Source organism: Argopecten irradians, chromosome 7 (genome assembly GCF_041381155.1).
Source record: "Argopecten irradians isolate NY chromosome 7, Ai_NY, whole genome shotgun sequence".
Lineage (NCBI taxonomy): Eukaryota > Metazoa > Mollusca > Bivalvia > Pectinida > Pectinidae > Argopecten > Argopecten irradians.
The window spans coordinates 6,914,844-6,936,591 of NC_091140.1; the positions used below are offsets into that span (position 1 = coordinate 6,914,844).

Consider the following 21,748-nt stretch of genomic DNA (forward strand, 5'->3'; position numbering starts at 1 on the left):
TTCATATAAATGAAATTAAAACTGAAGGCATCTATTTGTATAATGTTAAAAGAAAATGTGGATTCAGCACAAGTTTTAACAATTATCTTCAAAAATGTTCCAATTTGGGTAGCGTCACGTTACATACATGTACAATGTACATTCATGTTCGTTGTTTACATGCAACAATTATTATCATAGTAAATAGAGATGTATTTCATTAGGCCTAGCTAATGTACGTACATGTACATTTTTTGTACAGTAACTAAATATAAACAGGTGCAAACATCTAGCATACCTGTTGTACATTGTACATTGTAGGGAGGCCTTACATATAAAGTGAAAGTAGACGTTTTGTCTGATAGAGTGACCTCCCTTTACAAAGATGGCTGCGCCCATAAGAGCGTTGCCTCCAAGGATATGCCGGTTCTGCAAATCCCACCAAGCATCATCAATACGCTGTCTGTCATCTAAAACAAAGAAGTCGTAAGTTAATGACGTTTTTAGATTAAATATTGATAGTTTGATTAGTGGAACTGTGTTATCAGTAAGTAAGAGCTCTTGTTTTAAACAGACTCTCGTAAACCATGTAAACAATCTTTCTTTCCCCGCACTGGAATGCTTTTTTTCCAGATCTTGCATCATCAACATTTCTAGACTTTTTGATACACACCTGTCTGTCTCTATTAAATACAGTCAAACCTGTCTGAAGGGGATACAGAAAAACGGTCACCAACGGGACACACGCATCAAGGCACATATTTCCAGCGTAGCCCTTGAAGCCCACACACACACCTTTTTATCTATATACTTAAAAACAACAACAAATTTCATCCCTTCACACCCTTGCACCCCTAAAGATCACCGTGACATAATCGGCATATTTTGACAGCGTCATGTAAATTGAAGAAGAAGAATAGCCCAAGATACTAAGGCCCTGACACCAGACTTAGACATTATGACAGATAGATGTCTGGTTTACGGCTAACACATCAACAACATAACTTCAAATGCTAACAAGACACTAGGATTCTTGAAAAGAAATCTACAGACAAGCTCACAACATATAAAAGAACATGTTTACAAATCCATAGTCAGACCCAAACTGGAGTACTGTGCCTCCGTATGGGACCTTCACCAGACAAATCAAATCATGCAAATTGAAAAAACACAATGCAGAGCAGCACGCTACACAACAAGCAGATACCACAACACAAGTTCAGTACAAGACATGATGGAAAACCTCAACTGGACCTCACTAGAAACATGCAGAACAAGAACACGTTTAATACTATTTTATAAAATCATACACCATCATGTGGCAATAGACTATAGTCAAATTCTTCATCTGACAGACTACAGGACCATGCCGACCATTAAAACAATTCACATATAGACATAAAGCTGCCACCAAGGACATATTCAAACATTCATTTTTTCCACACACAATTAAATAATGGAAAATCCTACTGGTTGCTACAGTACAAACTTTTTTTGTGTAACATTTGTGTGATATACAAGTGTAATTATTAAGTTATTACCTTTAAATTAAATTTTCTTATTTCTGCTAAACTGTGATAGCTGTTTCCAACTAAATATCATGTATCTATAGCATGCTTATTATAGTTAAATTGTTGCCTGTCTATATATATTTTTACCTGTTTGTACTGTGATATTTTTACATATGTTTGTCGCAAGAATAGCACTACAGTGCTAATGTTATTATGTTCCCCATGTATGCGACTCTAAATAAAACTTCTTGACTCTTGACTCTTGAAGCACTACACTAGAGGTCTTCAAGTCCTCATATCCTAAAAACAGAACTTGAATACCTAAAACTCCCTAAAATTCTATCATATTTTTATCTTATAACTATACACTAAAAAAAAAAATAAAAAAAAAATAACCTACACCTTCACAATCACTGTAAATAACTTTTTTTTTCACAATCACGCCTCTACCAATCCGCACAATGCACAATATAATCATTGACATCGATGGAATTGTGTAAGGAGATAGACAGGTTTCCTTTATAGACAGGTTAGGGCTTTTGTGCCAACCATCGAGCTAGTAAATTAAACAGAATTATATTTATGCAAAACAGACCTGCTATTGCGTATTTGTATATTTATTACCATGCATTTTTTCAGAACTAATTGTGTCAATATCTTTCGCTGATTTGTGTTCATTTTATTTTTTGATGTTTGGAATGGGCTTTCAAATCACAATTGCAGGTACTCATGTACACATAGTAACTTTCAGTAGCATTTTTACCAAGTAATTGGACTGTATTTTATTGATAAAAACATCGGGAATACCCGGGTTACATTGGGTGATAATCCGACTGACTCTAATCCTAAAGAAATAAAATGTAAATATTTATAGTCCTAATTTGAAATAGGTTAAGTACAGGCCATATCTTAGTAATATAACGATGCTTAATATTGACAATGAATAACAGAACACATTAAATAAATTGCCAGGTTTTATTTTACCTACTGTATCGTCCAAATAGTAGTTTCAAAATCACACTTTACGAATGATCTTATCCTGCACATGGCGTTCGTGAACAAACACAATTTCAGTCTTTTGATAGGTATAAAGGGTCGTTAAAACTTCCATCCTCAAGTCCGCAACCATATTTGTACCTGAAATATTATGACCGCTAGGTTATAAACCATACAGCCCTGTATAAACAAGTCATAGCTTAGGCTTCAATAATGGCTGCCATTTGATTACGAAGGGAGTTAATTACCGGAAGTACATTATATGTAGGTCAAAAGGACGCTACTACACACACACACACTGTACTCGGTACTCGAAAAGTCGATTTCAGCGACCGGTCATTAGACAACTTTGACGGTACTAAAATGACCGGTCGTTAGTCACATTAGACCGGTAAAAACGTACAGGGAGTCTAAAAACCGGTTGTTATAGACAGGTAGTCATTATATACAGCTGGTCGTTAGAGCAGGTTTGACTGTACATATTATATATTTTAGATGATTTTAATTACTGAGACAATATTGATTTGTGGTTGTGACAAGAAGATGTTAAAATAACATTAATCCTTTATCCTTATCTACATGTTTTTGTAATTCATTTGTCATTGTTAAACGACTAAGGGTGTAAAATAAATCTTTGGTTATAGTTTAATTTTCCCTTATTTCAGAGAATGGAAAGGTGTTGTCGGATTAGAAATACATGCTCAAATTACAGCAGATAGCAAACTTTTCTCAGGAGCTTGTACTAAATATGGCGGGAGTACAAACAACCAAGTGTCTCTGTTTGATGCTGCCTTCCCAGGAACACTCCCTGTAAGTTTATGTGTAAAGAATACATCCCAGGAACACTCCCTGTAAGTTTACATGCAAAGAATACATTCCAGGGACACTCACTGTAAGTTTATGTATAAATCATACATCACAGGAACACTCCTGTAAGTTTATGTATAAATAATACATCCCAGGGACACTCCCTGTAAGTTTACATGCAAAGAATACATTCCAGGGACACTCACTGTAAGTTTATGTATAAATCATACATCACAGGAACACTCCCTGTAAGTTTATGTATAAATAATACATCCCAGGGACACTCCCTGTAAGTTTACATGCAAAGAATACATTCCAGGGACACTCACTGTAGTTAGTAAAAGAAAATACACAGGACCTCCCTGTAAGTTTATGTATAAATAATACATCCCAGGGACACTCCCTGTAAGTTTATGTATAAATAATACATCCCAGGGACACTCCCTGTAAGTTTATGTATAAATAATACATCCCAGGGACACTCCCTGTAAGTTTATGTATAAATAATACATCACAGGACACTCCCTGTAAGTTTATGTATAAATAATACATCCCAGGGACACTCCCTGTAAGTTTATGTATAAATAATACATCCCAGGAACACTCCCTGTAAGTTTATGTATAAATAATACATCCCAGGAACACTCCCTGTAAGTTTATGTATAAATAATACATCCCAGGAACACTCCCTGTAAGTTTATGTATAAATCATACATCACAGGAACACTCCCTGTAAGTTTATGTATAAATAATACATCCCAGGGACACTCCCTGTAAGTTTATGTATAAATAATACATCCCAGGGACACTCCCTGTAAGTTTATGTATAAATCATACATCACAGGAACACTCCCTGTAAGTTTATGTATAAATAATACATCCCAGGGACACTCCCTGTAAGTTTATGTATAAATAATACATCCCAGGGACACTCCCTGTAAGTTTATGTATAAAGAATACATCACAGGTACACTCCCTGTAAGTTTATGTATAAATAATACATCCCAGGGACACTCCCTGTAAGTTTATGTATAAAGAATACATCCCAGGGACACTCCCTGTAAGTTTATGTATAAATAATACATCCCAGGGACACTCCCTGTAAGTTTATGTGTAAATAATACATCCCAGGAACACTCCCTGTAAGTTTATGTATAAATCATACATCACAGGAACACTCCCTGTAAGTTTATGTATAAATAATACATCCAGGACACTCCCTGTAAGTTTATGTTAAATAATACATCCCAGGACACTCCCTGTAAGTTTATGATAAATCATACAATCCCAAGTAACACTCCCTGTAAGTTTATGTATAAAAATACATCCCAGACACTCCCTGTAAGTTATGTATAAAAATACATCACAGGGACACTCCTGTAAGTTTATGTGTATAAAGAATACATCCCAGGAACACTCCCTGTAAAGTTTATCAGGTGTAAATAATACATCATGGGGACACTCCCTGTAAGTTTATGTGTAAAGAATACACATCCCAGGAACACTCCCTGTAAGTTTAGTTAAATAATCTACATCCAGATATGGAACACTCCCTGTAAGTTTATGTATAAATCATACATCCCAGGGACACTCACTGTAAGTTTATTATAAATCATACATCACAGGAACACTCCCTGTAAGTTTATGTATAAATAATACATCCCAGGGACACTCCCTGTAAGTTTACATGCAAAGAATACATTCCAGGGACACTCACTGTAAGTTTATGTATAAAGAATACATCACAGGAACACTCCCTGTAAGTTTATGTATAAATAATATAAATAATACATCCCAGGGACACTCCCTGTAAGTTTACATGCAAAGAATACATTCCAGGGACACTCACTGTAAGTTTATGTATAAAGAATACATCACAGGAACACTCCCTGTAAGTTTATGTATAAATAATACATCCCAGGGACACTCCCTGTAAGTTTATGTATAAAGAATACATCCCAGGGACACTCCCTGTAAGTTTATGTATAAATAATACATCATGGGGACACTCCCTGTAAGTTTATGTATAGATAATACATCCCAGGGACACTCCCTGTAAGTTTATGTATAAATCATACATCACAGGAACACTCCCTGTAAGTTTATGTATAAATAATACATCCCAGGGACACTCCCTGTAAGTTTATGTATAAATAATACATCCCAGGGACACTCCCTGTAAGTTTATGTATAAATAATACATCACAGGAACACTCCCTGTAAGTTTATGTATAAATAATACATCACAGGGACACTCCCTGTAAGTTTATGTATAAATAATACATCACAGGGACACTCCCTGTAAGTTTATGTATAGATAATACATCCCAGGGACACTCCCTGTAAGTTTATGTATTAATCATACATCACAGGAACACTCCCTGTAAGTTAATGTATAAATAATACATCACAGGGACACTCCCTGTAAGTTTATGTATAAATCATACATTCCAGGGACACTCACTGTAAGTTTATGTATAAAAAATACATCCCAGGAACACTCCCTGTAAGTTTATGTATAAATCATACATCACAGGAACACTCCCTGTAAGTTTATGTATAAAAAATACATCATGGGGACACCTCCTGTAAGTTTATGTGTAAAGAATACATCCCAGGAACACTCCCTGTAAGTTTATGTATAAATCATACATCACAGGGACACTCCCTGTAAGTTTATGTATAAATCATACATCCCAGGGACACTCCCTGTAAGTTTATGTATAAAGAATACATCCCAGGAACACTCCCTGTAAGTTTATGTATAGATAATACATCATGGGGACACTCCCTGTAAGTTTATGTGTAAAGAATACATCACAGGAACACTCCCTGTAAGTTTATGTATAAAGAATACATCCCAGGGACACTCCCTGTAAGTTTATGTATAAATAATACATCCCAGGGACACTCCCTGTAAGTTTATGTATAAATCATACATCCCAGGAACACTCCCTGTAAGTTTATGTATAAATAATACATCCCAGGAACACTCCCTGTAAGTTTATGTATAAATAATACATCATGGGGACACTCCCTGTAAGTTTATGTGTAAAGAATACATCCCAGGGACACTCCCTGTAAGTTTATGTATAAAGAATACATCCCAGGGACACTCCCTGTAAGTTTATGTATAAATAATACATCATGGGGACACTCCCTGTAAGTTTATGTATAAATAATACATCATGGGGACACTCCCTGTAAGTTTATGTATAAAGAATACATCCCAGGGACACTCCCTGTAAGTTTATGTATAAATAATACATCCCAGGAACACTCCCTGTAAGTTTATGTATAAAGAATACATCCCAGGGACACTCCCTGTAAGTTTATGTATAAATAATACATCCCAGGAACACTCCCTGTAAGTTTATGTATAAATAATACATCCCAGGAACACTCCCTGTAAGTTTAAGTGTAAATAATACATCATGGGGACACCTCCTGTAAGTTTATGTGTAAAGAATACATCCCAGGGACACTCCCTGTAAGTTTATATATAGATCATACATCCCAGGAACACTCCCTGTAAGTTAATGTGTAAAGAATACATAATGATACATGTAGTTTTGCTTAAAATTTTGTATGTAACATTTTTTAAAATGTATTAATCATTCAATGCTAGCACTATAAGTGCTTATTAATTATAAAAACTACCTACAAGTTATAGGAGTATATTTGTAAAATGTACAATGTTTGTGCTATTTTAAAATAAGGCTGATTAGTTTCTTTAAATATGCTGTTATATTTAAAACCATTTTTTTTTTAAATGCACTAACAAGATTTAAGGGAACAAAACATGATCTTTCAAAAGCAGTTGTTTTTACTTCATTTTTGGTGTCTATTTGTAATATGACCGTTAATGAAGTATGGATGACCAGTATTTCTTTTTTTTTGTGTAGGCAATCAACAGGAGATGTGTTGAAGCTGGGGTTCAAACTGCTCTTGCCCTTGACTGTAACGTAAACAAAGTATCAAAGTTTGACCGTAAACATTATTTCTATGCAGATCTGCCAGTGAGTATGAATCTTTGTATGTCTATTTTCCAATTGACTGTCTGTTTCTTTATCAGGATACCTTTTCAAAATATATGATTCCAAAATAAAGACTTCTCAGATTTTACAAATAAGTTCACACCAAATTATACAGCTATATATTTACAAGTTAGGAATATGCACTTTCTAAATTATAAAAGAATCTATTTTTAGCCCACCATCTGATTCCGTCCGTTAACATTTCTTGTTACCGCTATTTCACAGAAAGGGCTGAAGGGATCTTTCTCAAATTTCATATGTAGGTTCCTCTAGGGCCCTAGTTGTGCATATTGCATTTTGGGACAGATCGGTCAACAAGATGGCTGCCAGGCAGCCATCTTGGATTTTGATAGTTAAAGTTTGTTACAGCTATTTCTCAGAAAGTATTGAAGGGATCTCTTTCAAATTGTATATGTAGGTTCTCCTAGGGCCCTAGTTGTGCATATTGCATTTTGGGACGGATCGGTCAACATGATGGCCCCCAGGCGTCATCTTGTATCTTGATAGTTAAAGTTTGTTATCGCTATTTCCCAGAAATAACTGAAAGGGTCTCTCTCAAATTTCATATGAAGGTTCCCCTAGGGCCCTAGTTGTGCATATTGCATTTTGGGACTGATTGGTCAACAAGATGGCCGCCAGGCAGCCATCTTGGATTTTGATAGTTAAAGTTTGTTACCGCTATTTCTCAGAAATAACTGAAGCGATCTCTCTCAAATTATATATGTATGTTCCCCTAGGACCTTAATTGTGCATATTGCATTTTAGGACCGATCAGTCAACAAGATGGCCGACAGGTAGCCATCTTGGATTTTGATAGTTGAAGTTTGTTACTGCTATTTCTAAAAAAGTAATGAAGTGATCTGTTTCATATTTCATATATGTTGTATGTTTGAAAAAGTTTGAAAAGCAGAGAAAAGATCCCTCTTTCCATTATCAGACGTAGATCATACTTTGGTGGGCGCCGAGATCCCTCTTGGATCTCTTGTTAACAGCTATTTGATATAAAAGTTTTGATGCTCATTTTATGTTCCTATGTCTTTTTTTGCTTTATGAAATTTACAAAAAGTTAGATGATACAGAGATAGTGATGAAAAGTTTCATGTTTCTTAATCGTAAGGCTGGCTACCAGATAACACAACTGAGACAGCCTCTAGCCAATGGGGGGTCACTGAGGTGTCCAGTTCTAACAGAAGACGTCTCACCAAAGCGTCCTTTAAACCACATCACAGTCGGTCTGGAACAGATTCAGTTAGAGCAGGACAGTGGCAAAAGTATACATAATGAAGCTGATCAACAGAGTCTTATAGATCTCAACCGAGCAGGTAAGGGGGCTGATCAACAGAGTCTTATAGAACTCAACCGAGCAGGTAAGGGGGCTGATCAACAGAGTCTTATAGATCTCAACCGAGCAGGTAAGGGGGCTGATCAACAGAGTCTTATAGATCTCAACCGAGCAGGTAAGTAGGCTGATCGACAGAGTCTTATAGGCCTCAACCGAGCAGGTAAGGGGGCCGATGAACAGAGTCTTATAGAAGTCAACCGAGCAGGTTAGGGGCCGATCAACAGAGTCTTATAGAACTCAACGGAGCAGGTTAGGGGCCGATGAACAGTCTTATAGATTTCAACCGAGTGGGTAAGGGGGCCGATGAACAGTCTTATAGATCTCAACCGAGCAGGTAAGGGGGCTGATGACAGGAAACAGTATACAGTTGTTGACAGGGGTTGAGGGCAACAGATGATTTGTTGAACCCGAAGACAAACTGTTGCCCGAGGCCGAAGGCCAAGGGCAACAGTTTGTGTGAGGGTCCAACAAATCATCTGTTGCCCGAAAACCCAGTCGATAACTGTTTTGTTATACCCATTGACTCAAAAAATGCATTGACGTCACGAATTGTAGGTGTGTCGTCACTCCGGTCCAACAGCACATTTTAACAGTCGATTTTAACAGTTTTTTGGACCGCTCGACGGAACAGTTCATATATTGGCATTTTTGGCAATAGAGTTTATATAGGAACTATTTCATAGGGGTATAACAAAGTCTTTTAGATGTCAACCGAGCAGGTAAGTAGGCAGATCAACAAAGTCTTATAGATCTCAACCTAACAGGTAAGTAGGCAGATCAACAGAGTCTTATAGATCTCAATCGAACAGGTAAGGAGGCTGATCAACAGAGTCTTATAGATCTCAACTGAGCAGGTAAGGGGGCTGATCAACAGTCTTATAGAAGTCAACCGAGCAGGTAAGGGGGCAGACGAACAGTCTTATAGAACTCAACCGAGCAGGAAAGTAGTCAGATCAACAGAGTCTTATAGATCTCAAATGTACAGGTTAGGGGTCCGATCAACAGAGTCTCATAGATCTCAAATGTACAGGTTAGGTGTCTGATCAACAGTCTTATAGATCTCAGCCGAGCAGGTAAGGGGGCAGACGAACAGTCTTATAGAACTCAAACGAGCAGGTAAGGGGCCGACTAACAGAGTCTTATAGAACTCAAATATACAGGTAAGTAGGCTGATCAACATAGTCTTATAGATCTCAACCGTGCAGGAAAGTAAACAGATCAACAGAACCTTATAGATCTCAAATGTACAGGTAAGTAGGCCGATCAACAGAGTCTTATAGATCTCAACCGTGCAGGAAAGTAAACAGATCAACAGAATCTTATAGATCTCAAATGTACAGGTAAGTAGGCTGATCAACAGAGTCTTATAGATCTCAACCGTGCAGGAAAGTAAACAGATTAACAGAATCTTATAGATCTCAAATGTACAGGTTAAGGGGACGATTAACAGAGTCTTATAGATCTCAAATGTACAGGTAAGTAGGCTGATCAACAGAATCTTATAAATCTCAAATATACAGGTTAGTAGGCCGATCAACAGAGTCTTGTAGATCTCAAATGAACAGCTAAGGGGGCCGATTAACAGAGTATTATATATCTCAAATGTACAGGTAGGTAGGCCTATCAACAGAGTCTTACAGATCTCAAATGAACAGCTAAGGGGGCCGATTAACAGAGTCTTATAGATCTCAAATATACAGGTTAGTAGGCTGATCAGCAGAGTCTTATAGATCTCAAATGTACAGGTTAGTAGGCTGATCAACAGAGTCTTATAGATCCAAATGTACAGGTAAGTAGGCTGATTAACAGAGTCTTATAGATCTCAAATCTACAGTTAGGGGCCGATCAACAGAGTCTTATAGATCTCAAATGTACAGGTAAGTAGGCTGATCAACAGAGCCTTATAGATCTCAAATGAACAGCTAAGGGTGCCGATTAACAGAGTCTTATAGATCTCAAATGTACAGTTAGGGGCCGATCAACAGAGTCTTATAGATCTCAAATGTACAGGTAAGTAGGCTGATCAACAGAGTCTTATAGATCTCAAATGTACAGTTAGGGGCGATCAACAGAGTCTTATAGATCTCAAATGTACAGGTAAGTAGGCGGATTAACAGAGTCTTATAGATCTCAAATGTACAGTTAGGGGCCGATCAACAGAGTCTTATAGATCTCAAATGTACAGGTAAGTAGGCTGATCAACAGAGTCTTATAGATCTCAAATGAACAGCTAAGGGGGCCAATTAACAGAGTCTTATAGATCTCAAATGTACAGGTTAGTAGGCCGATCAACAGAGTCTTATATATCTCAAATGTATAGGTTAGTAGGCTGATCAACAGTCTTATAGATCTCAAATGTACAGGTAAGTAGGCTGATCAACAGAGTCTTATAGATCTCAAATGAACAGCTAAGGGTGCCGATTAACAGAGTCTTATAGATCTCAAATGTACAGGTTAGTAGGCCTATCAACAGAGTCTTATATATCTCAGATGTACAGGTTAGTAGGCTGATCAACAGAGACTTATAGATCTCAAATGTACAGTTAGGGGCCGATCAACAGAGTCTTATAGATCTCAAATGTACAGGTAAGTAGGCTGATCAACAGAGTCTTATAGATCCAAATGTACAGGTAAGTAGGCGAGTAGAGCTATAGGATTCAACAACAGAGTCAGTCTTATAGATCTCAAATGTACAGTTAGGGGCCGATCAACAGAGACTTATAGATCTCAAATGTACAGTTAGGGGGCCGATCCACAGAGTCTTATAGATCTCAAATGTACAGGTAAGTAGGCTGATCAACAGAACTTATAGATCTCAAATGTACAGTTAGGGGCGATCAACATAGTCTTATAGATCTCAAATGTACAGGTAAGTAGGCTGATCAACAGAGTCTTATAGATCTCAAATGTACAGGTAAGTAGGCTGATAACAGAGTCTTATAGATCTCTAAATGTACAGGTAAGTAGGCTGATAAACAGAGTCTTATAGATCTCAAATGAACAGCTAAGGGGGCCAATTAACAGAGTCTTATAGATCTCAAATGTACAGGTTAGTAGGCCTATCAACAGAGTCTTATATATCTCAAATGTATAGGTTAGTAGGCTGATCAACAGTCTTATAGATCTCAAATGTACAGGTAAGTAGGCTGATCAACAGAGTCTTATAGATCTCAAATGAACAGCTAAGGGTGCCGATTAACAGAGTCTTATAGATCTCAAATGTACAGGTTAGTAGGCCTATCAACAGAGTCTTATATATCTCAAATGTACAGGTTAGTAGGCTGATCAACAGAGACTTATAGATCTCAAATGTACAGTTAGGGGCCGATCAACAGAGTCTTATAGATCTCAAATGTACAGGTTAGTAGGCCGATCAACAGAGTCTTATAGATCTCAAATGTACAGGTAAGTAGGCTGATCAACAGAGACTTATAGATCTCAAATGTACAGTTAGGGGCTGATCAACAGAGTCTTATAGATCTCAAATGTACAGGTAAGTAGGCTGATCAACAGAGTCTTATAGATCTCAAATGTACAGTTAGGGGCCGATCAACAGAGTCTTATACATCTCAAATGTACAGGTAAGTAGGCTGATCAACAGAGTCTTATAGATCTCAAATGTACAGGTAAGGGGCCTATCAACAGAGTCTTATAGATCTCAACCGAGCAGGAAAGTAGACAGATCAACAGAGTCTTATAGATCTCAAATGTACAGGTTAGGGGGACGATTAACAGAGTCTTATAGATCTCAACTGTGCAGGTAAGTATAGGCTGATCAACAGAGACTTATACATGTAGATCTCAAATATACAGGTTAGTAGGCTGATCAACAGTCTTGTAGATATCAACCTAGGAAGTTTTAGTTTAAGAGTATAGTGTGCTTCTGCTAAAAAGATAATAATTCTTGTTTTACATTGAAGTTCTACATGCATAAGTACAATATGTATTTGTTAGATTTTTCAATAGCTTATGCTATATTAATATAACAGTTATGTGACATATGACTGAACATTGTACACTGAATATACTCCATAATTATTAAACATTTTAGTTGTGTGTGACAGACCGATGTACAATGTACTTTAGTTATTCCTATGTAAATTTGTGTGACAGACTGATGTACAATGTACTTTAGTTATTCCTATGTAAATTTGTTGTGACAGACCGATGTACAATGTACTTTAGTTTATTCCTATGTAAATTTGTGTGACTGACTGATGTACAATGTACTTTAGTTATTCCTATGTAAATTTGTGTGACTGACTGATGTACAATGTACTTTAGTTATTAAACATGTAAATTTGTGTGACAGACCGATGTACAATGTACTTTAGTTATTCCTATGTAAATTTGTGTGACAGACTGATGTACAATGTACTTTAGTTATTCCTATGTAAATTTGTGTGACAGACTGATGTACAATGTACTTTAGTTATTCCCATGTAAATTTGTGTGACAGACTGATGTACAATGTACTTTAGTTATTCCTATGTAAATTTGTGTGACAGACCGATGTACAATGTACACTCTATGTTTTACGTCTGTAAACATGTAGTTGTCAGTGTGTCAGTGCTCCTGCATGTATCCTGTTTTACAGGTGTAGGACTGATGGAGATAATTACCTCCCCTGATATGAGTTCTGGTATTGAAGCTGTGTCTTTTCTACATGAACTGATTGGAGTTCTGACCACTATATCAACATGTAACTGTAAAATGGAAGGTAAGTTTAATGTATAATGTGAGTAAAGTTCAACTGTGGTAATTATATATAACTTTCAACTGAAAAACTATTTAAGGGTCAAATGGTTAGGATCATCAATGTAGATTATTATACCTCAAAAATACATCTAGGCTGTCAGTAAAGTCAAGTGGTAACCATTTAGAAACTTTTTGCAGAATATTCCATAAGATTGCAACATCTTTAAATTGATTTCACTTCAACATCAAACAAAAGTTAGAGGATATTTTGAGCTATGTGGTGGTGAATAGTTAAGTACAAAATGTAGATAATGTAAGCAGTGACGCTATGTGTTTTGTGTTGGATATACAGGGTATAAATATTATATCAAGAAGATGTGAGCAATGGTTTGATTTGGTGTTGTATACAATACAGAGGGATCCTTTCGAGTCGATGCCAACATCTCAGTTCATCGGCCAGAAGAACCTCTGGGAACACGAGTAGAAGTCAAAAACCTCAATAGTATCAAAAGTGTGAAGAACGCCATTGGTAAGTATACTGGTCAAATATTAACAGTAACAACATAAGATTCATCTCATTTTCTGGGTTCTGTTTGATTTCATTACACAATCTGTGATTAGATTAATAAAATCTGTTACCAGTAAGTGATCGAGATCAGGTTATCTCAGTCGAGGGCTAAGATTTTGTAACATAATCCCAACCGAGGCGTTAGCCGAGGTTGAGATGTTACAAAATCTTAGCCTGACACTGAGATAACCAATCTCGGTCACTTACAGGTAGTAGACTTTTTTTCTCGCACCTCAAAGATGTAATAAAACCCATCTATATACGTTTTCCAAGTGTAAAATTATCCCGTCGTGGGCCTCCTAGTTCAAAGCCGATTGATCATTTCATCTGCACTTCGAATTTAGTCATTCCGTGTAAAACTATAGTTCGGTTATCTCAAAGAAAAACGATGATCAGTTGGTAACTACTGTTTTTTATAATTAAAAACAACAACCAAACAATGCATGATAAATGAATAAATGTACATATTTCTAATAATATTAATTTTCTGAAGCATGTGACGTCACCGATTCGAGAGTATGACGTCACATGAGCGGACTGTTACATGAATGGCGTAAAATTCCGCCAAAAATCGCGTAAAGGTACCAGAGAGATCGGACGAGATAGAAAAATCTAGCACTGGGTATCATGTGAGATTTCCCTGTCCGAGGTGCGAGAATAATAGAATCTCTCACCACTGTGTTTAGTAGACAGGGATATCTTAACCTGAGGGTAACATTTTTAAAGTTTATAGCACGAGGCTTACCAAGTTTTATCCCGAGGGTTGAGATATCCCTGTCTACTAAACACAGGGTTGAAGGTTCAAATAATATTAAGTAAAATATACTGTATTATGTGGTGTTTTATGTATTTTATTAATATTATCAGCCTTCAGTTTTCTCTTCGAAATTATTCAACAGGAGTATCGGGGAGAGGGGAGAAGAGGAAATACATGTACATTGAGTATCGGGGGAGATTTATCAACCCTCCAAAGGGGCTACTCAATATCCCGAGTTTGATAATCACCGGTTAAATCACCGTTTTTCAGGTGGATATGGTGATTTATCAACCCTCCAAAGCGATATAACCCTCGGCCTTCAGCCTCAGGTACTTACTTCCTCGAGTTGATAAATCACTGGTTTTCAGGTGGATATGGTGATTTATCAACCCTCCAAAGGCGATATAACCCTCGGCCTTCAGCCTCAGGTACTTACTTCCACGAGTTGATAAATCACCGTATAAATTAAACCTAAAAGCAGGTCGGTATTTTTATAGTGTTTATACTAATAATTATAATACACAGTGGTTAAAATGTGTTAAAAGTATTTTTGAAGAATGTAATCTTGTTCATATTTTCGAGAGCAGGGAATTCACTAGTTCACATTGTTTGAAAAAAATAATTTTCCATGCCCTCAACAGTAATTTTATATGTAGACAGTAGTTGGAAAAATAGTTCCGAAAGATACCAATTATAGAATTTATAAGCATGATTTGATTTTTGAAAACTATTTGATTGGTCTTCCTCTACATCTGGCGAAGACCTATTGTAAATGTGGCAGATGGATTAATATACCCAGAGAACAACGATTTTGTAGCATGTGTAAATTAAAAGAAATTGGATGAGTTCCATGATTTATTTAACTGTACTGATGATCAATTAGTATCCAATAGAAAGAAATTTATGTCTAGATACTATTACATGTATGAAAGACCAAATACTTTTAAAGATACTCTCTCCAATTATGTAGTCAACAATGAACTTATTTCACTTACAAAATTTAAAGTTATTATCCAAGAAAAACTTATTGTGTTTGATGACAGACTGTCAATGATAGATTGTTGTGTGTTTGATTATAGGCTCTCAATGATAATTTATTGTATTTGTTGAGAGACTCTCAATGATAACTTGTTGTGTTTGTTGATAGACTCTCAATGAAATTTATTGTATTTGTTGAGAGACTCTAAATGATAACTTGTTGTGTTTGTTGATAGACTCTCAATGACAACTTGTTTTGTTTGTTGAGAGACTCTCAATGATAATTTGTTGTGTTTTGTTGATAGAATCTCAATGATAACTTGTTGTGTTTGATGATAGACTCTCAATGATAACTTGTTGTGTTTGTTGATAGAATCTCAATGATAATTTGTTGTTTGTTGATAGAATCTCAATGACAACTTGTTGTGTTTGTTGAGAGACTCTCAATGATAATTTATTGTATTTGTTGAATGTTGATAGACTCAAAATGACAATTTATTGTATTTGTTGATAGACTCTAAATGATAACTTGTTGTGTTTGTTGAAAGACTCTCAATGACAATTTATTGTATTTGTTGAGAGACTCTAAATGATAACTTGTTGTGTTTGTTGATAGACTCTCAATGACAACTTGTTGTGTTTGTTGAGAGACTCTCAATGATAATTTATTGTATTTGTTGAATGTTGATAGACTCTCAATGATAATTTGTTGTGTTTGTTGATAGACTCTCAATGATAATTTGTTGTGTTTGTTGATAGACTCTCAATGATAATTTGTTGTGTTTGTTGATAGACTCTCAATGACAACTTGTTGTGTTTGTTGATAGACTCTCAATGATAATTTGTTGTGTTTGTTGATAGACTCTCAATGATAATTTGTTGTGTTTGTTGATAGACTCTCAATGACAACTTGTTGTGTTTGTTGATAGACTCTCAATGATAATTTGTTGTGTTTGTTGATAGACTCTCAATGATAATTTGTTGTGTTTGTTGATAGACTCTCAATGACAACTTGTTGTGTTTGTTGATAGACTCTCAATGATAATTTGTTGTGTTTGTTGATAGACTCTCAATGATAATTTGTTGTGTTTGTTGATAGACTCTCAATGACAACTTGTTGTGTTTTGTTGATAGACTCTCAATGATAATTTGTTGTGTTTGTTGATAGACTCTCAATGATAATTTGTTGTGTTTGTTGATAGACTCTCAATGATAATTTGTTGTGTTTGTTGATAGACTCTCAATGATAATTTGTTGTATTTGTTGATAGACTCTCAATGATCATTTGTTGTGTTTGTTGATAGACTCTCAATGATAACTTGTTGTGTTTGATGATAGACTCTCAATGATAACTTGTTGTGTTTGATGATAGACTCTCAATGATAACTTGTTGTGTTTGTTGATAGACTCTCAATGATAACTTGTTGTGTTTGATGATAGACTCTCAATGATAACTTGTTGTATTTGATGATAGACTCTCAATGATAACTTGTTGTGTTTGTTGATATACTCTCAATGATTACTTGTAGTGTTTGATGATAGAATTGCAATGATAATTTATTGTATTTGTTGAGAGACTCTCAATGATAACTTGTTGTGTTTGATGATAGACTCTCAATGATAACTTGTTGTGTTTGTTGATAGACTCTCAATGATAACTTGTTGTGTTTGATGATAGACTCTCAATGATAACTTGTTGTGTTTGATGATAGACTCTCAATGATAACTTTTAGTGTTTGATGATAGACTCTCAATAATGAATTGTTGTTTTTGTTGATAGACTCTCAATGATAACTTGTTGTTTTTGTTGATAGACTCTCAATGATAACTTGTTGTTTTTGTTGATAGACTCTCAATGATAACTTGTTGTTTTTGATGATAGTCATTCAGTGATATTTTGTTATGTGTTTGTTGGTAGACTATGAGATAAAGAGACAGACAAAATTGTTACAACAGGATAAGAAGATTATAAATGACACACGGTCATTCGATACAGTATCTGGGTAAGTAGAATGTAAACAAGGTTATTTGATACAGTATCTGGGTAAGTAGAATGTAAACAAGGTCATTCGATACAGTATCTGGGTAAGTAGAATGTAAACAAGGTCATTTGATACAGTATCTGGGTAAGTAGAATGTTAACAAGGTCATTCGATACAGTATCTGGGTAAGTAGAATGTTAACAAGGTCATTTGATACAGTATCTGGGTAAGTAGAATGTTAACAAGGTCATTCGATACAGTATCTGGGTAAGTAGAATGTAAACAAGGTCATTCGATACAGTATCTGGGTAAGTAGAATGTAAACAAGGTCATTCGATACAGTATCTGGGTATAAGTAGAATGTGAACAAGGTCATTCGATACAGTATCTGGGTATAAGTAGAATGTTAACAAGGTCATTTGATACAGTATCTGGGTAAGTAGAATGTAAACAAGGTCATTCGATACAGTATCTGGGTAAGTAGAATGTTAACAAGGTCATTCGATACAGTATCTGGGTAAGTAGAATGTTAAACAAGGTCATTCGATACAGTATGGGTAAGTAGAATGTAACAAGGTCTTATACAGTATCTGGGTAAGTAGAATGTGAACAAGGTCATTCGATACAGTATCTGGGTAAGTAGAATGTGAACAAGGTCATTCGATACAGTATCTGGGTAAGTAGAATGTAAACAAGGTCATTCGATACAGTATCTGGGTAAGTAGAATGTAAACAAGGTCATTCGATACAGTATCTGGGTAAGTAGAATGTAAACAAGGTCATTCGATACAGTATCTGGGTAAGTAGAATGTAAACAAGGTCATTCGATACAGTATCTGGGTAAGTAGAATGTAAACAAGGTCATTCGATACAGTATCTGGGTAAGTAGAATGTAAACAAGGTCATTCGATACAGTATCAGGGTAAGTAGAATGTGAACAAGGTCATTCGATACAGTATCTGGGTAAGTAGAATGTTAACAAGGTCATTCGATACAGTATCTGGGTAAGTAGAATGTGAACAAGGTCATTCGATACAGTATCTGGGTAAGTAGAATGTTAACAAGGTCATTTGATACAGTATCTGGGGGTAAGTAGAATGTTAACAAGGTCATTTGATACAGTATCTGGGTAAGTAGAATGTTAACAAGGTCATTTGATACAGTATCTGGGTAAGTAGAATGTTAACAAGGTCATTCGATACAGTATCTGGGTAAGTAGAATGTTAACAAGGTCATTCGATACAGTATCTAGGTAAGTAGAATGTTAACAAGGTCATTCGATACAGTATCTAGGTAAGTAGAATGTTAACAAGGTCATTCGATACAGTATCTGGGTAAGTAGAATGTTAACAAGGTCATTCGATACAGTATCTGGGTAAGTAGAATGTAAACAAGGTCATTCGATACAGTATCTGGGTAAGTAGAATGTAAACAAGGTCATTCGATACAGTATCTGGGTAGTAGAATGTTAACAAGGTCATTCGATACAGTATCAGGGTAAGTAGAATGTTAACAAGGTCATTCGATACAGTATCTGGGTAAGTAGAATGTGTAAACAAGGTCATTCGATACAGTATCTGGGTAAGTAGAATGTTAACAAGGTCATTCGATACAGTATCTGGGTAAGTAGAATGTTAACAAGGTCATTCGATACAGTATCTGGGTAAGTAGAATGTTAACAAGGTCATTCGATACAGTATCAGGGTAAGTAGAATGTTAACAAGGTCATTCGATACAGTATCTGGGTAAGTAGAATGTAAACAAGGTCATTCGATACAGTATCTGGGTAAGTAGAATGTAAACAAGGTCATTCGATACAGTATCTGGGTAAGTAGAATGTGAACAAGGTCATTCGATACAGTATCTGGGTAAGTAGAATGTGAACAAGGTCATTCGATACAGTATCTGGGTAAGTAGAATGTAAACAAGGTCCATTCGATACAGTATCTGGGTAAGTAGAATGTGAACAAGGTCATTTCGATACAGTATCTGGGATAAGTAGAATGTAAACAAGGTCATTCGATACAGTATCTGGGTAAGTAGAATGTAAACAAGGTCATTCGATACAGTATCTGGGTAAGTAGAATGTTAACAAGGTCATTCGATACAGTATCTGGGTAAGTAGAATGTAAACAAGGTCATTCGATACAGTATCTGGGTAAGTAGAATGTAAACAAGGTCATTCGATACAGTATCTGGGTAAGTAGAATGTAAACAAGGTCATTCGATACAGTATCTGGGTAAGTAGAATGTTAACAAGGTCATTCGATACAGTATCAGGGTAAGTAGAATGTTGTAAACAAGGTCATTCGATACAGTATCTGGGTAAGTAGAATGTGAACAAGGTCATTCGATACAGTATCTGGGTAAGTAGAATGTGAACAAGGTCATTCGATACAGTATCTGGGTAAGTAGAATGTGAACAAGGTCATTCGATACAGTATCTGGGTAAGTAGAATGTAAACAAGGTCATTCGATACAGTATCTGGGTAAGTAGAATGTAAACAAGGTCATTCGATACAGTATCTGGGTAAGTAGAATGTAACAAGGTCATTCGATACAGTATCTGGGTAAAGTAGAATGTGAACAAGGTCATTCGATACAGTATCTGAGTAAGTAGAATGTAAACAAGGTCATTCGATACAGTATCTGGGTAAGTAGAATGTTAAAACAAGGTCATTCGATACAGTATCTGAGTAAGTAGAATGTAAACAAGGTCATTTCGATACAGTATCTGGGTAAGTAGAATGTGAACAAGGTCATTCGATACAGTATCTGGGTAAGTAGAATGTAAACAAGGTCATTCGATACAGTATACAGTATCTGGGTAAGTAGAATGTAAACAAGGTCATTCGATACAGTATCTGAGTAAGTAGAATGTAAACAAGGTCATTCGATACAGTATCTGAGTAAGTAAGTAAATGTAACAAATTCGTACAGTAAACAATGTTAACAAGGTCATTCGATACAGTATCTGGGTAAGAGAATGTGAACAAGGTCATTCGATACAGTATCTGGGTAAGTAGAATGTTAACAAGGTCATTTCGATACAGTATCTGGGTAAGTAGAATGTTAACAAGGTCATTCGATACAGTATCTGGGTAAGTAGAATGTGAACAAGGTCATTCGATACAGTATCTGGGTAAGTAGAATGTTAAACAAGGTCATTCGATACAGTATCTGGGTAAGTAGAATGTTAACAAGGTCATTCGATACAGTATCTGGGTAAGTAGAATGTTAACAAGGTCATTCGATACAGTATCTGAGGTAAGTAGAATGTTAACAAGGTCATTCGATACAGTATCTGGGTAAGTAGAATGTTAAGTAGTAATGTAGAATGTAAACAAGGTCATTCGATACAGTATCTGGGTAAGTAGAATGTGAACAAGGTCATTCGATACAGTATCTGGGTAAGTAGAATGTAAACAAGGTCATTCGATACAGTATCTGGGTAAGTAGAATGTGAACAAGGTCATTCGATACAGTATCTGGGTAAGTAGAATGTGAACAAGGTCATTCGATACAGTATCTGGGTAAGTAGAATGTAAACAAGGTCATTCGATACAGTATCTGGGTAAGTAGAATGTGAACAAGGTCATTCGATACAGTATCTGGGTAAGTAGAATGTAAACAAGGTCATTCGATACAGTTATCTGGGTAAGTAGAATGTAAACAAGGTCATTCGATACAGTATCTGGGTAAGTAGAATGTGAAACAAGGTCATTCGATACAGTATCTGGGTAAGTAGAATGTTAACAAGGTCATTCGATACAGTATCTGGGTAAGTAGAATGTAAACAAGGTCATTCGATACAGTATCTAGGGTAAGTAGAATGTAAACAAGGTCATTTCGATACAGTATCTGGGTAAGTAGAATGTAACAAGGTCATTCGATACAGTATCTGGGTAAGTTAGAATGTAAACAAGGTCATTCGATACAGTATCTGGGTAAGTAGAATGTTAAACAAGGTCATTCGATACAGTATCTGGGTAAGTAGAATGTGAACAAGGTCATTCGATACAGTATCTGGGTAAAGTAGAATGTGAACAAGGTCATTCGATACAGTATCTGGGTAAGTAGAATGTAAACAAGG

The 21,748-nt window shown here is 36.0% G+C and overlaps 1 protein-coding gene across 3 annotated transcripts in view; it reads left to right on the plus strand.

Moving 5' to 3' along the window:
- Positions 1-307: 307 nt before the first annotated feature.
- The window catches only part of LOC138327417 (glutamyl-tRNA(Gln) amidotransferase subunit B, mitochondrial-like), a 42,549-nt gene continuing 21,108 nt past the window's right edge, over positions 308-21,748 (plus strand). The window contains exons 1-8 of one of the 3 annotated variants that reach the window (XM_069273487.1): positions 308-465; positions 3,152-3,296; positions 7,199-7,312; positions 8,448-8,652; positions 13,270-13,392; positions 13,786-13,899; positions 17,592-17,655; positions 18,805-18,825. In XM_069273487.1, coding sequence (XP_069129588.1) covers positions 365-465; positions 3,152-3,296; positions 7,199-7,312; positions 8,448-8,652; positions 13,270-13,392; positions 13,786-13,899; positions 17,592-17,655; positions 18,805-18,825 — 887 coding nt within the window. In that variant the 5' untranslated portion in view covers positions 308-364. Of the gene's footprint in view, positions 466-3,151; positions 3,297-7,198; positions 7,313-8,447; positions 8,653-13,269; positions 13,393-13,785; positions 13,900-17,591; positions 17,677-18,804; positions 18,826-21,748 lie in introns of all 3 variants that reach the window. The other 2 variants (XM_069273486.1, XM_069273488.1) reach the window with 2 other exon arrangements.